General features: G+C 40.6%; 1 protein-coding gene across 4 annotated transcripts in view; it reads right to left on the bottom strand.

Annotated features, from left to right (window-relative positions):
- LOC134546219 (UNC93-like protein) overlaps positions 1–17,334 on the bottom strand; it is a 530,827-nt gene that overhangs the window by 80,827 nt on the left and 432,666 nt on the right. For all 4 annotated transcript variants that reach the window (XM_063388842.1, XM_063388844.1, XM_063388845.1 and 1 more), the window contains exon 2: positions 11,118–11,885. In XM_063388842.1, the coding sequence (XP_063244912.1) occupies positions 11,118–11,885 (768 nt within the window). The remainder of the gene's footprint in view (positions 1–11,117; positions 11,886–17,334) is intronic.

The following is a 17,334-nucleotide window of genomic DNA, read 5'->3' on the forward strand; positions in this document are numbered from 1 at the left end:
ATAATAATACATAAATTTGATTTTATCTCCTTCAAAATAATTCTCTTGGCTTGCGATACGCGCATCTCTCAATGTTGATTCCATGAGCATTTCTGGACGTGTACAGACGGGAACCTTTTGTTCGGGCAAAAACTCGCGGATCAGAAGCGAGGTGTGGCACGACGCGTTGTTCCGATGAAGGAGGAAGTCACTGAACCATTTTTCTTGTTTCCGTTTAACAAACACACGCATATTTCTAAATTCATGATAAAGATACGTCAAAACTTAGAATGCGATCATTCACACTTTCTCACTGTGTTCGCAGTTATTTGAACACGCCCCTCTACGACCGTGAGCCCACGATGCCCAGCTAGGAGAGAAGTAGGCGGATCAGGTAGTCGCAATTAATTAGGATAAGTATGTTATACCAATGAGAAAACAAACATGGGTTGAAAACACCTATGACTTTGAATTATAATCCGGAGACCAGACAAATCAGCGATATTTCCTGGTCTCTATCCACGATGGGTGGAGACACGGTAAACTCGACCTCGCTCTTCCGGCTCTGGAAGCCGACTGGCAAGTCACAACTTGTTCGAACTGGACACTGACTATCTCAACGGATCAGGCTATCGGGCTTATTACTTCAAACAATTGTAGCGTCAGCAGTTGCTGTTATGAAAATCCATTCAAAGTATTTTTTTTTATCACACCTCGTACTTACCGTAATTACTTTCAACCACACAATACACATCAAATTGCCGATAAAATATTTACCCTCACAATACACAGTTTGCGCATCAATAATTTAAATTAGCTCTACCAATCAGTAACAAAATAAATTATAATTGGATAACTTTGAAAAATACATAATTGACTATGGTAACATTCTACAATTTACAGTGCATTAAATCAATACACATTTCACTGTCTCTCTTATGTTTAACTAATGATGAAAAAAAGATTCATTTTCAAATTCACATGATTTTTTCTTTTAAGTATACACTGATTATTGAGGCATTTAAGGGACACATCATAAGTGCGACGCTCATTGGTACTTCTTGCGCGTTATCGCCTCTAAGCGCAAGGCTGTGGACTGGCAGGCAGTCATCGTAGTGCATAGGACAACTACGATATTTTTGTGGAAACCATAGCATTATATGGCGAACTATCTGTACCGGGTATTTCATGCCTAAACATTATTCAGAGAACATGCGTTTTAACAATTTTTACACTTACAAAAACAGTTAAAAAACCAAATACGGAAACAGAAGAACTCATTCGCCCTCAGCGTATTATTTAATGTTTTTCGTAAACAGATACCACTAGGATATCTTGAGCAGTTGTCAAATCACGTGGTTTTTCCTGAAGCTCTGCACATCCTTGTGTGCCCAGGCAGGCGGGGCCCTAACATGGTTCGCTCAACTGTTAATCTAAACCAGTAATATTCTACTTAGCTCTTTACGCAGACCAGACATATAATTTTTTTTTCAAAACTAATCCGACGGCCGGTCGATACGAATCAAATATCAAATTTCTCACAATGTTTTGATGTCAGATTATTATCTATAGTAACTAAGCATTACAGCGTGCTTTTACAAAGGATTCCTTTGGAAACCAGTTGCCAAGAAATAGTTTTTAATACTACAAAAAACATTATTGTAAATTCATAAAACACATTGCTATGGTTATTTTTGTACATACGAAATACGTTTCTGCATGCATGCGCAATGGACTTTCGACCTGTTAAATTTCCGTTGTGTAATGCGCGCTTATTTCATAGAATTTCTGGTGCATACCACAATTTCACCCTCAACGCGTCTAAAGAAGTATAGCCACAAAAATGCAGGCGATGATAGTACCGGTCTAGGAGGAAAATTCGCTAGGTTCATCGTTGAGGCACTTACATGTGGTTCTGTACTCCTGATGTTCAGCTAGCAATGAAAAATCAATAGCACCATCTTGTTAAACATAATTATAGTTACGTTAAAAAGGGGTGGGCGATATTTAGCGTTTTTCCATAAAATTAGTACTTTTCGTGTATTTATCACACTCGGTCTTATTTTAAAGAAATTTATTTTAATTTCGTGTCTGAATTTCGTATTATAAGTGTATTTGCAACATGAGAACACATGAATTTGCTGTTGTCAAGGTTAGATGTTACACATCTCTGGCGAGTACTGAAAGACTCACACACATTTTTTTTCCGGTCCTCTAATGACTTCGCTGTAGATGAGATATGAAGCGCTATACCTATTAAAAAAGTTGCCTGTAATTTTCAAACACGTGGTTGTTTAAAGTATGTGACCATTATCATTTTTTCAGTCATGTTTGCGAACATACAAAAAAAGTGTTTTTTTTTAGTTTTTTTTTTTTTTTTTTTTTTTTAGTTAAGTGGTTTCAAGAAATCGAAAGAAAGTAACTTATTTCTCATCCAAGTCTGTTTGCGGCGGAGAAATGTAGCTGACCATTGGGCGAGTATACTTTTTTTCTTAGTACTTTCAATAGTTAACTGTAAATTCAAAATAAGAAAAAAATATCCACCAATGGAACTAAACCAAAAGGGAAATAAAGACAGGTACAACATCCGCCCGAAAATTGGCTTCGTTCCAGTTCAACGGGCGAGAGAGAATGTCAGCGAGAAAAAAGATGGCGGTAACTATTCCGTATCACTTATTCAAGTTTCTTCCTTGATCCTGATGAAATGATACGCATATATTGCTCCTGTGGTACATGATGCTTGCTGTTTGAATTTAGTATGTCGAAAGATCCTGGACATAACAAAAACTCGAATATCTCAATACAAACAAATTATATCAGGTCTTGTGGATTATTTTTTTCTTTCGCATAATTTCGTGATCAGTTTTTTTTATGTCCATGATATTTAGTTGTAATAAATAAAAACAGCAAAATCGTGTACCACAGGATTAATGTATACAGGCTCATGCTTTTACGATCAAGGGATGGACTTAGTTGAATGCGTGATACTGAACTTTTAGGAAACAGTTTTTTTTTGCAAATAGCGGGATATGAAAATAAAAGAAGCAAGAGACGCCAAAGTTGATCGCCCTCGGGAGACATCTCGCAATTCAGTCCGCGGTCGAAAATTAATGTTCCTAATGGGCAGTTCGGAGCTGACAAGGCGCGCTGCCTTTTGCGCAAGGGAGCGGCGCTCGGAGAAAGGTCAGTGATACAATTAAGGCTCGGGCAAATGGAGCGGACAAGTGTTCTACTCCTTCCATTGGCCTGTCATAAACCCCATTCCCCTTCATCGTTCCCCCCTGCAATTAAACAAAGGACCCGTGTCGGCGCATGGGGCAACTGAACCCGCCCGCGCGACACGCAGGTAGTAAACAAAACAACTCCGTGCCGAGTCAAAGAACTCACCAGAATAAATTGAAAAAATTATAGAAGTAGGAGTGCTGATACAGTACTTCTGAAGAAACATTTATCGTCCGCGAACTAAAACCGCGATGTCGCATCACTGAAAAAAGCGTTTCGTAAAAGTAGGATGCACTGTAATTTTTTTTGTAAATGGAACAGATAGATATATTCCATTAAATTACAGATATTTGTAAATTTGTACATTTACATGAAAAAAAACTGTATCGCTACAAATTTTTGTGTTCGTAGTAATACTGGGTTCGTATTCTTACCCGGGAATTTATTTATGCTTTGTGGTGTCCCATTTGTAAACCGTTCCCTGAATAGCTTTCCAGTATTAACTGCGCACATTAATAGGCTAAGCATAATAAAACCAAATAAATCTAAAATACTGAATATTCGATTGTATTTTCCACGGTTTAAAAAAATTATGACTGAATGAAACATCAATTATAACATAAAATTATGCACCAATTTTCGTAAGAACTAGAGTATTATCCCGAAAAAAATATTTCATATATGCAAAAAATAACCATAGCCTTGTGTTGTACAAAGTTACAATAAATTTCTTGTAGTAGTACAGACTATTTTTTGGTAACTGGTTTCCAAAGAAATCTTTTGTAAATATACAGATTTTTTCTTAAGTTTATAAACTCTTAAACGTTAAACAGGACCTTAACACAAATAAATGTCTTGTCCCTGAAGATAAGTGACTTTTATTTATTAATATAAGAAATTAAAAACCACTTAAAACATTAGTTTCAGATTTGTTCGCGCCTTTTGAGTGGTTGTTAAGGGGCTCTCGCTTGTGACAGCGGCATGACGTTTTCAGCATGAAATATATTACATTTCTGTATCGACTGCAAATCCACATCCACGTACATTATTCCAGTAAGTATTATTAATTTGCATTCAGCGATAGGTGATGCTACAGACCGTCTAAATTATTTGGGATAACCACCTCTAATCTGGGTGAAGATGTATAGGATTCGGCTTGTCACGGTAAGAATGCACGTCACTACTACGAAAGCATCTAACTTGAAATAATTTTGTTTGAATGAATAAATAAGCAGACTCCGCAGAGAATGTTTGGAAGGCAGTTAGCGTAATAATCATACATTATTTAAATAAGTTAAGTTTTCAGCACAACATAAGGATTTTCGGAGGTCTGCAAGGGATTTTTCACGGCAATATATACATATTAATCCGATGGCTGATGCGGCATCCTGACCGCGCTTAACCCTAGGGAAACCTTGCTGCCACCCAGCTCCCCCTCCCCCTATTCCAGCGCCTTTCAAAACAGTCTTTGCGCCTTTCTGTCTCGCATGGTATGTTCAGCGCGTCTCCCGAGACCCGCCTGCGTGGCGTAACAAGGACGCCTTTGTTCTGGGAGCTTCGGGTGTCAAGACGATCCTGATGACGCGACACATCTGATGTGTGCGAGGCCATTCCAGAAGGGGGCCAAGGGGTATAAAAACGGCGACGCCAGCCTCCGAACCAGTGGAGTGAAGTGAATGTTACAGCCTACTTCATAAAATATTCCGTGTAGTGGTTTCATGTTGGTGCACAACATGAGTTCTCAGGTGACCACGAAGTTGTTAAATTTTGATTACGGAAGGCATGGAATGCTATAATACATGGCGTTCATCATATTAATTATAAAATCGAAACAAAGACCTGAAAACGTATAGAACAGATGGTGCTCTAAACAAAACTCTCTTACACAATAGAAGATACGTGAAAAATAAATGGGAAGGTTTGAGGCGCAACTAGCTACAGCATATAGCAAATCTGTATTGGGCACCACTTTAATTTTTAAAAAGTAGAAAAAATTTAACAAAATCTTTGTCAGGGAAATCTTATAGTGTAATACCGGTTTTACATGTGCAAATGCACTGTGGAACCAACCTACAACAGGCGAGAGAACCCAAAGCACTGTTAAAAGGACTGCAACAGACCGACTTTTTAATTATTTTTTGCTGCAGGCGTCCAGCTTGATTTTGTTTTCGTTCCGATGGGTGAGTGGAACTCATTTCGCGAGCGACTGTTTCTGCAGCGAGCTGAATGATCGCTTTCTGTTCTTCCGAACGCCGCACTGAGGATTACGTAACCGGCGCTGAGCATCGTCCATGCGAGGAAGCTATTCGCAGAATAATGCGATTATTCAGCACACCAGGCGAGAAACCAACCACTCAGACTCCTGAATAATCCGCATTTTTGTATACTTTTTTGTTTGTTTTAGATTAGGTATATAACATTAAAAAAATTGCAAAAATATTTTGAGTTTTTTTTCTCGCTCATATACTAGTAGAGGTAGGTAATCGCAACTAAAATAAAAAGCTTTGATGGCTTAGACCAGGGACATTTAAAATACTCTGTAAACGTGAAAATGTATAAAATACAGTATATATATATATATATATATATATATATATATATATATATATATATATAAATTTCCGAACGTAACGTTTCCCTAGAAATTGGCGGAACTTCGGATTCGTTTGGAAACTGATCGGGATCAGCGAATCTTGAGCTTAACCACGCCAGGCACTGGTACAACCTAACAATCTGCTAGTCGCGATGCAAGCTGCGAGCTAAACTCGACTACATCCCCGAACAAGGGACCATCTTCCCTCGCGCTTAGCTAGGAAACGTCCTGATGTTAAATGTGGACAAACATTTGAGATAGTGTCACAAATCCTTATTGACAAATTGCATTTTGTTAAATAGCATTGAAACTTGAATTTTCCTAGATTTAAGCAGCACTCGATGCTGTAATCTTTGTGTAAAAAGTATAAATTCAACGTGATTTATTCATTAATTAACCACAATAGTTTTGTCAGTTATTGGCACGGAGAAAAATCTTCATCTAACTACCTGAGACTTGGTATAACACGCCAATTTTGTTATTTTATATTCTTTTCATCTATTGTTACAGGGCTATTCCTATAAAATTATCACGAAGGCACACTAGCATTTTATGTTTTTCACAAATTATCATTATCACCTGATATTTACTAAGTTATATCAATCAGCAAATAAAGTTATGCAATGGTTCACAAATATGATAATTTACATTACATTTTAAAACTCACAAATAACGTATGGTAAAATATCTGATGTAGAAATTCGCGATCATACAAAAATGAAAAACAACTGTTCTGATAAGAAAATGAAATAAAGAACATTCATGACAAGTGAGAACAATTCTTAACAGCGGTGTATCTAGGGAAGTAACTACTTTCAAATCTCTGTTTTAGACATTCGACAGAAAAGTCGGCAAGTGTGAAAAAATTGCAAGCGTGAAAAAATGGTGAGTGTAAGAAACTGAACGAGCGTAGGAAACTGAACGATTGTAAGAAACTGAACGAATGTAGGAAACTGACGAGCGTAGGAAACTGACGAGCGTAGGAAACTGAGCGAGCGTAGGAAACTGAACGAGCGTAGGAAACTGAACGATTGTAAGAAACTGAACGAATGTAGGAAACTGACGAGCGTAGGAAACTGAGCAAGCGTAGGAAACTGAACGAGCGTAGGAAACTAAACGAGCGTAGGAAACTGAACGATTGTAAGAAACTGAACGAATGTAGGAAACTGACGAGCGTAGGAAACTGACGAGCGTAGGAAACTGAGCGAGCGTAGGAAACTGAACGAGCGTAGGAAACTGAACGATTGTAAGAAACTGAACGAATGTAGGAAACTGACGAGCGTAGGAAACTGAGCGAGCGTAGGAAACTGAACGAGCGTAGGAAACTAAACGAGCGTAGGAAACTGAACGATTGTAAGAAACTGAACGAATGTAGGAAACTGACGAGCGTAGGAAACTGAGCGAGCGTAGGAAACTGAACGAGCGTAGGAAACTAAACGAGCGTAGGAAACTGAACGATTGTAAGAAATTGAACGAATGTAGGAAACTGACGAGCGTAGGAAACTGAGCGAGCGTAGGAAACTGAACGAGCGTAGGAAACTGAACGAGCGTAGGAAACTCGCTCCGAGAAGTAAACAAACAGAAGCGTGCCTGCGGCTAGGCGCGTGTTTGAAAGATACGATCTCCGGCGAAAACGTAACCAACCAGTTGTGCCGCCACTGAGATGTGCAAGTTTGTTAAACAGAGCATAAACGTTCGGGAACGCCACTAAATTCCAACTTTCTACTCCTTAGGAATTTCTGCGCTCTCCCCGGTCAGATACGTTGCTCGCGTAACACTGCGAACCAAGTCGCTGATGGGTCCGTGAATCTTTCTTTCCTGTTGTGTTTGTTGAGCTCATCAGAGATTCCTAGATGATTTTATTTCGACACACGCAAACCTTTTTAGTAGAACTGACAGGTCATCCGACTTTCAAGGATAGGCAATTTGCTAATGAGAAATTGTTCCTGATTTATCTCCAAGATGGTTCGATATCCTTCAGCAAACCCTTATATATTGGCGTGGCCTTTCATTTATTTTTCCAAATTGTATTATAAAACTTTCATTATAATTGCATGAGAACAATTTACTGCACATCTTTGCATTTGCTGAACGCAGACATCGACTCCCGATTTGCCATGTCGAGTGTGATGATGTGTTTGATTAAATTCACCCCGATTTGGCTTGGTGACGTAGGTTCGACCCTTGCACCTTGCCTCGCCCCTCACCGACACAGCTGTGGGGTGGTTTCTCCGTGGCCTGATTCACTTTTGGTAGTGACTCATAGTTAATATAGAGGACTCTGGGCCAACGAGACACTCTCCAGTGAACTCAGTATCGATTTACAGATTGAGACGTCTCACAAACAACACGAGTATTCAGAGGACCATGAAATTCATCGTAGAAGTCGCTGATAATGCGAATTTATTCAGTCTTTAGGAACGCTTGTCATCTTAACGTTCAGTACCAGGTTGATTTTTTCTATCGTCATTACCTTAATTTAAGGACTAGTCCTAAAATTTCTACTCGATACCTCCCTTGCATTTGTTTTTCTGCCGCAAATATCTTCAACATATGTATTCACTTAGTGTAACATCATTACTGTAAATAGTCACGCAACTTATCTCTCATAATATTACACTAAGCGAATATCTGTTGAAATATTTTGTAACAGAACAAAAATTGAATGGAAATATTACTTTAAAAAAAAAGTAACGACGAAGAAACAAAATAAACGTTCATGGCGTGTGAGACTGAGACCTGAACTTTTTAAATAATAGAAACAGTTTTTAAGTGGAGCACTTAACTTTTAAAAAATGATCAGAGCCAGGGCCTTGTACTTTGCCGAGGCGTAAAATGAAATAATTCTGTACCAAGCGCTTATCCAACTCAAAGCGAAAATACACATGTGTAGCAATTTTTCAAACCTCGGCCTATATTTTTTTTCTCGTGAGGGAGGAGGGTCTAATGACTTCTCACAAATGACGCAGTGTCTATTTCGAAATCATTTTCTTTTAAAGTGTTTAATCACACAAAAAAAAAACAAAAAACAAATCTGTTACTAAATTTTGTTTGTATTTTTGTTCTCTTTTTGCCACTATAAAAGAGGCACCCTTGTTCTGTGCTAACAACAACTGCCAGCGGGGATACTCAACAGAAGTCGGAAGATCACGCATCTCCGACGTGACATGGCCTCCACATGTTGGTCAAGAACAGGCTGGAGAGCAAGCGAGCACCATCATGAATTACTGATGAGGAGAATGGGTAAGGGCGAAGAAGAAGGGGGGGGGGGGGAGAGAGAATCAAGGCGTCAAGTATATACAGGCTGCCTAAATTCTGCATGAGACCTCGAGTGAAAACACGCATCGATCCACTAACTACCTTTTTTTTTTTTAAAAAAAAAAAGCGAATCATGTGATAAGTCTAACTAGGAGAGGGAAAATATATTAGTTAAACTTTTTTTTTAACATATAGAGAATGCCTCAGAATTTGACAGAAAAACTTTGGCTGCGGACTCATAACAAAAAAAAAGTTTAAAACAATTGCGATCTAATAGATTAAGTGCTTTTCAATGCTGCAAAGAAAAAAAAATTGTCTGTACTTTTACAAAAAGCTCCTTTGGAAACCAGTTGCCAAGAAATAGTTTGTAATACTACAAGAAATATATGGTAACTTTGTACAACACAAGGCTATGGTTATTTTTGCATATATTAAATACTTTTTATGAAACACTCGAGTACTTATTACAAAAATTTGCTCTCATTTAGTGTTGTTCCATATTAAAAAATTCTCTATTATTTAAAAAAAAAAACATTTTCAGTTCCAACTTCAAAAACGCACACCATTCCTGGGAAGTATCTGAGACCGTACGTCACTTTACTTTTTCAACTTATTTTGTCGAGATGAACCTGCAGCTGAAGTTTGTAGGTCGAATTCAGACTCGTCCTGCAAATGATATAACACTTTTTTTTAAATCTTAGCCTGTGTATCTGTATATAAATGAATTCGAAACTTCTTTGTATACATCTAAGAAAAAAAAATTGAAGATCTATTTAAACGCGGTGTTACACACGAATGCTGAAAATATCAGATGAGTTACAGGTTTATCGCGGGTAGATGATAGTGGGTTAAAAACTTTAATGACTAATGCCGGTTTTGTTTTCGAACTGTCGACCCTTGCCTCGCCAAATAAGTGGGATTCTTCATCGACCATGGCCAACGACACCAACGTAATGGATTAGTTTATTTTATCACGCATATCGACACACACGGATTAATGTCGCGAGGGGTTTTCAGGAGGCGATTCGTGAACTAAGAGGTACAACCAATCACGGATTGCGAGAGATTTGAACGTAGAACAATGTGATCCGAATATAGCACATAAACTAAATTTAGCAGTATCTTAAGAAAAAAATGTGTTAGCAAGAAAGTACCGCATTTTCTGTGTTTATAATGAACATGCAAATATAGCATTCGACTTCAACCACCAAGTAGAATTGATTTATTTTTGCTAATTTCAGATCTTCATGAAGAAATATATCGAAAATAGGATATTAAAAATATGTTTTTTAAAGTATTAGTCCACCCAGTTGTGAAAATACAATTAAAATGAGCTTCTAGTGAGTTACAATGGCGCTAATGGGCAGGTAAAAATTTCTACGTTGCACATAACGTGGCGCAATAATAATAATAATAATAATAATAATAATAATAATAATAATAATAATAATAACAATAATAATGGGCATTCTTACATGGCGAAACAAATCTGTATATCGGAAGCGTAAGACACTATGCCCACTTTTGGGCAAATTGCACTTTTAACCATACACTTTACCATCGTTTGACGTTCTTTCAAGTGGCATACAACACTAAGACTACGATATGTTGAAAATTCACATATATTGGGCAGAAAATAGTTGAATAAATAAGTGGGGTACTAATCATTTTTTGTTAAATGCTCTTATGAAAAATATTTTTTTGTGACACAGTAGCAGTAGCACATTAGGGGGAAGGGGTTATGGGGCTCAAAAGGGTCTCCCTCAAATAAAACACCTGGGGTCCACCCTTGACAAATCTCAAATTAAACTGGATATTAGGTATTATTCTTTCTTAGTACTACACCATCTACAGTACAATTTTCATCACTTATACTTAATCAATTTTAAATTGGTATAGAATGTTTTCAAATTTTAAGTTTCTATAAGAAAGCCCTCAGCTTGGTGAAGCCCCTCCCAAACCTCCGAGGCACAGAGATAATGACGTGAAAGTGCAGTGACCCACATCGACGGTGCAGCAGGAGGCTAGGGAAGAGTTGCTTGCGGCGCGAGCAGGCGAGACTCACCCAGCGACGAGATGAGGTTGCCCCAGAGCTCGGCCGTCTGCCACGCCAGGAAGAAGAAGCCGAAGAACCTGACGACGATGGCGTCGACCGCCTGGTCGGTGAGCTTGGCGTACACGCCGCCCACCTGGGTGAGGTAGGTGGCCTTGGAGGCCCACATGGGCGCGGCGCCCAGGCCCAGCAGCACGCCCGCCGGCACCAGCGTGTAGAACCTCGGGTAGAACTGCGCCGCGATGTACGGCACGTAGCACAGCATGGACAGGCACAGCGTCCACTTCACCGTCAGCCGCTTGATGAGGAACGTGGGGATGAACATGCAGGAGAGGACGAGCGCCGCGTAGATCGCCGACAGCGACACGGTGCCGAGGCCCTCCTTGGCGTTGATCGAGCTCTGCAGGTTCGCGATGCCCTGGAACGCCGTGAACTGCACCATGAAGGCCAGGCTGACGGCCGCGATGTTCTTCAGGATGCGCCACTTCTCGCGCCGCGACAGCCGGCACTTGCCGTCGTCGGGCAGGCCCGCCTCCTCTGCGCCGCCCCCGGCGCCGGCGCCCGGCGGCGGCTTGGTCACGCCGCCTCCGTGGCCGTTCATGTCGCCGTCGTCCTTGAACGCCTCGTTGGCGTAGCCGCCGCCGACGGAGACCGTGACCACGTCACCCTCCGAGTCGTCGTCCTTCTTCTTGGTCGGGTGCTTCTTGTCGTCGCGGGCCTTGGTCGCCGGCCGGTCGTCGCACGCCGCCACCATGTCGCCGTCAGCTACTGCCAACGTCACTGCAACACCAAGGTCGAAACACTCGCATGAGCACATGTCTGCCGCACTGCAAACACAAGCTGTACAACCAACATTTCCAGACCAGCTGCGTGGAAACAAACGCGCCCTCAATGACCGGCCGAATAGGGCAAGGGAACAAGTGCTAGAGCAGTCTAATTAATAGACAATCAGATTTTTTTTTTCGAGAAAAATACCTGCCGCTAACAATATGACATAAACCTTGAAAAATGTCACTGAGCGTTACTTTTAGGCACTAGACATCTGAGTTGACAACGAATAACATTCACTGCCCATGCAATAACTGCAGTGCAATTACTCAAACATAAGTTTTTTAATAAATAATGCTCAGATATTATTTTGGTCCTAATATATGGCATACTTTCTGGAACAATTAACGTCTCTTTGTAAAAAGAAAACTTGGGAAGAATGTATTTAACCTGATCGTTTCAAAGGTGTTAAAGAAAAAAAACAGTATTAATAACTTATCAGTCTAGTTTTGCCTTTAAGACTGAAAGCAAAATGTTCAATTATATAAAATTTGAAGTAGAGATGCTATGTTATTTCATTCGTATCCTCAAAACTTTAAACAACGAAATTTGCTCAAATCAGTCAAATATGTTTTGAAAAAATAACTGAGTTTACAGCCGAAATTATTTTCGTGACCGAATTTCGCTGGTTTAATGACGATTTCTACTTAATAACAGTTAAGTTTCACTACTTGGGGCACGATCCGGAACGTAATTTCACTAATTCGCCAGTAATAAGTACCTTGTTAACTGAACTCCAGCATTCCATCAGTTGAAATCACCAAGTTGTTACTGAAGAGAGCTGCACAGATTCTAAGCCGGTACTTACAGAGGCTATTAACGCAACTAAAATAGTGATGCCACAAGGATCACATGCGCCAGCGAACTCGCCAGGCATTGAATTAACAATAATGATTACGTTTTAACATCAAGTATGATGATTGTTTGCTAATAAAAGTTGGCACTCAATAAACGAACTAAGTGAATTATTTTCTGGCCTCTTTTGTTGCCCTATTTTTTTTTTGGAAATTTAATTAATAAACCCTTCGTTTTTATAATACACCACTTAAAGATATGAAACTCTTCCCCTCTAAGGAGAATCATCCTACACGGAACCACTGAAACAAACCCACACGTAAAACCCTGACTGCTGTGGGAGAAAATAAGGATTTGTAAAGTCACGTGTCCCAGCAGTTGACGGGAAGAGGTCTACAGAATAGCCTGTGGGTCTTTTACTCTCCCCCCCCCCCCCCCCCCCAACTCCATACCCTCTTCCTCCGCGAGTATGTAGTATATAATCTTAAGCATGAGAAAATTTATCCACCAGCGTTCTCACCGCGCGAAAAGAAGAAAAAAAAGTATCCGTCACCGAAAATTGCCGGGTATGACGACTATCAAGCCTGATTGTGTCAGGCAGCCGCAAGTCGTGGCCACGAGCATGCGCGCACGCACACGTCTCAACAAACAGTAGCGACCGCGTAGCACACGAATCGCAACAACAATCTTCTCAACCACCTGCTCCACACTCCCACAACTTTCCAACAAAGTGATTTTTATTTGCGCTGCACTGGATCTGAAAGCCAGATTGTTGACCAACATGAATTGTAATATTGCGAACTGCCATAAATTGCCAGTTTTCATTTTCTTGCAACTTAAAATGCACGAAAGTAAGGTCAAACGCTTGCACAGCTACACTTAACTAACAACTGTAAGAGCACTTAATATTGGATGATATTGTAAGGTAGTCTGGGCGTGCGAGTGTGTGTGCTCGCATCGTCAGCTCAGGGTTCGTCGCTCCTCTGGCAGCCGCCGCGCTCGTCAGTGGTTCCCTCGTGTGGAGTCGCGCTGGCCCGAGTGGAGGAGTCGAGGTCACGTGGACTGGTGCACAAGCCGCGGATGAGAGCAGAGTTATGTTAGCAGTGAGAGTAGAGAAACGATAGTTGCACGTTAATGATATAGTGTCGGATACAACGAGTACAGTGGGTTGAATACCCGATATTCATGATGCACTGCACTCGGGTCGCACACATTGAGGGTCTCCGGTTCGAAGCTAGAGAGAGTAGGAGCAACCAGCGACCGAAGCTGTAAAGTGCAGATCCGTGTCAAAGAAAATACATATATTGTTTACGGAATCTAACAGGCGTGAATGTAGTATCTGGGTACATCTATGACTCCCCAAACTAAGGCAATACTTAAACGATAAGTGTGAAGATACAGAGATCCATAATCCCACCTAATACGACTTTGAACTTCCCCAGCATGATTATAGAACTGTTACACGACATTGAAAAAAAAAATCTCTGGCTGAATTTGTATTAATATACCCCTAAAGTTTGGTTTTTTTCTACTTAGCTCTTGTTTAAAATATCAACAGTTTGTGCAAAGCAGTTTATAATTTTTCAAATCTACCCAGCGAAGAATAAATGTGTGGGGTTCATGTCATAATGTAAGGCAAAAAAATACCTTAACGCTACATGACAATCAACAATGTAATGGGATCCAAACAATCGACTTTTTAAGGACACAAACAAGCCTCTAAGTACAGTCAACGTAACACTAACATGTATACCAGTTAGCGGATCGAACTGGTTGGGAGCATCTCTATCCTACCGACACAACACCACATATTTATGTTTTAGCTTAAAACAAAAAAGAACATAACAAACATACTTGACTCGTGTGAGTAAACATTCCTCACAACATGCACCTCTCCCTCCGGTACAAGTGATTTTATTACAGCGTGGACTGTGGAGTGCATCTGCAATAATATGCTTCAGTTTCTGGCCTCGTGCATTCTTAAGACTCGGTCTCCACGCCATCTTTGCTTTTTTTGTTGTTTTTTTTAATTACTTTTATTTAGAGGCTATTTCTAAAATTATAATTCTCTAACTTATTTTAATTTGTTGTTCTGCTACAAATATTTTCAACAGATATTCCCTTAGTGTCATGGGTGTCAAAAATGTGCGCAAGTCTTCGTAATTATCATCACTTGGGCAAATGTTTAAATCCATGATATTACACTAAGAGAATATTGGTTGAAATTATTTGTTTTATAACAATAAATGCAAGGGAGGTATCGAGAAAAAATTTAGAAATATCACTTAAAAAAAGTAATGACATAGAAACGAAAGAAATAAACCAACATGGAGTATGATACCGAGCCTTACTGGTTGGCAGCGTGACAGAGCTCCGAACCATCGAGTCGGTGACAAACCTTTTTTTTTAGCTCGGGAAAACTCTTTTGTGTCCTCTTCATTCAAAAGGAAGCGTGTGGAAAAATTGTCACGAGTTAGCACAGGTCTGCCGAAATATCGAGGAAGGAGAAGTCTTTCTCTGAACGGCTAGAAAAACGGATATCAAGTTAGTTGTGTCCCGAAACATGTAGCCCGAAATTTGCCTTGGGAAGGAGGGATAGTTCCGCTTCTCCCAAAGTACCTTCGACTGGCCTTTCGTCACGCCGTGACACGCGGGGGAAAATTCTCATTTTCGTTCGCACGGCGACTCGCACGAGGACTACACACTCTCATACACGCGCACACACGCACGGTTCGGTGAGCAGCTCTTTTGTTCGCGTCCGACGGCGACGTGGAAACAGGCCCGTGTCGTTCCCACCAGGTGCCGCGGGAAGGACAGAGACAAACAAGGGGGAAAAATTGTGGCACGGCATTAGAACTCAAGGATCGCGGAAGGGTGATAGCGATATACCAGCGAATAAATACCTGCAGTGGCAATGAAGGAACGCACTAGAAACAGTTCTGTGCCTTACAAGTTGACAGTTGGAAATAGCAGTAGATGTACGGGATTTCCGATGAAGAATAAGCCTCGAATGAACGAAGTGTCCTTCGTGTATCCAGATGAATGTTTCTTCGTATGAACTACACGCCAAATCCATCGTACACGAGAAAGGAAATAGAATGTTTTACGTTGTAGACTTGACAAGTTTTTCTAATGTTCTGTCAACACCTCAAGATGATTCTTGGGCATTCAGATTAAAAATAAGCAAACTTCGTAAGCCGCTAATTTAATAAGATCCATGTATAATATGTAACCATAGTTCGTCGTAAATTTTAGGCGGAACAGTGTGGGTACCTGCATAATTCGCGTTTCTATTTAGAAAAAGACCAGGTTAAAAACTGTTATACATTCTGATACAATGTGTTACTTTGCACTCCCTGAAAGACTACAATCATCAGAAACTATGTTAGAGGGTGCAATGTGGCAGTCAGTCTTTCAGCAAATGACACTGCGGTGATTAAGTACGATTAGGTGTATTCGCCCTAATGAGTTAGTTTTAATGGTGATGTAAATAAAGCATGTTTGGGGACCCTGAGGTGTTTTTGAGTTGTGTAACTAGGCGAGGTTGCAGTCGGGACTCGTACCAGCGCTGTGCTGAGGGTGATTCCAAAAGCACAGCGGGAGAAAATAGATGAATGAGTTTACGGTTCGTGGGTTCTAATCCCAGTGGAAGCAGTTTCAGTGAAGCTGTCTTCCCTGCCAGGTGCGTAGGTTGATTGCTGGCTTCGGTTTCTAATCGCTGCACATGCTAATTTTCAAAATGTGTTGGTGTGTATGAGCTAATGGGTAAGTTCTCCGAGGGTGGAGATTGATGGTGACCGTAATATTTGTACAACATGTTCGCAACGAACGGTAGATATGAGTGAGATGTTTCCGGTACGAGAGCCAAGTGTCATCGTCCCTTTTTCCAATGAGAAGGGGGGGGGGGGAGGGGGGAAGGGGGGGTTGGACTTGTTTTCGAGTTCCGGGATTTCCCCCTCGGGCCTATCTCGGGCAGACACGCTCTCCCATTTAGCTGCGGCGATACGAAGGGAACCCCCGGGGAGCCGGCCACCTGCCAGACGGTGTTTATTTACCTTCGGGAGACGTCGGGGGTCTTTGAGTTACCTTGCCCGTGTCTGCGCCGAGCTACGACATCCGGGAATGGGGCGTCACTTTAGAGGACGTCTTTCGTCCGAGGCAAACATCTCGGCAGCGTACGCCGGGAAGTGCTGATGTTATCTACAAGAATATGCATCGCTTTGACGATGTTAATTTAGTCCCGTGGTTGGAAAATGAATTGGATACTACTCGCTTCCCCAGTCAGTATCCACAACTCGGACAACCCGCTGGGAGTAGTAGCCACAAAGTGCTCAATTCTGTTGGGGGGGAGTACTATTTGGTTAGCAGTAATTTTGATTTTCTTTTTTATTATGGCAGTGAGCTGGCTTTATAAGCTACCTAAAGATGAGCTGCTAATAAACTTTAAAGCAGATGGAGTAATGGTAAATGAGGATGAGGATACTGACATGTATATTACGCAATAAAATACCTACCCACATTAAACGAAAAGATGGTGAAAGTAAGGATTTTTTTTGCTTAAACTGTTGCAGTTTATTAATTTAATATAGTATTTTATTGTAGAAAT

The sequence above is a fragment of the Bacillus rossius genome, chromosome 1 (assembly GCF_032445375.1).
Source record: "Bacillus rossius redtenbacheri isolate Brsri chromosome 1, Brsri_v3, whole genome shotgun sequence".
Classification (NCBI taxonomy): Eukaryota; Metazoa; Arthropoda; class Insecta; order Phasmatodea; family Bacillidae; genus Bacillus; species Bacillus rossius.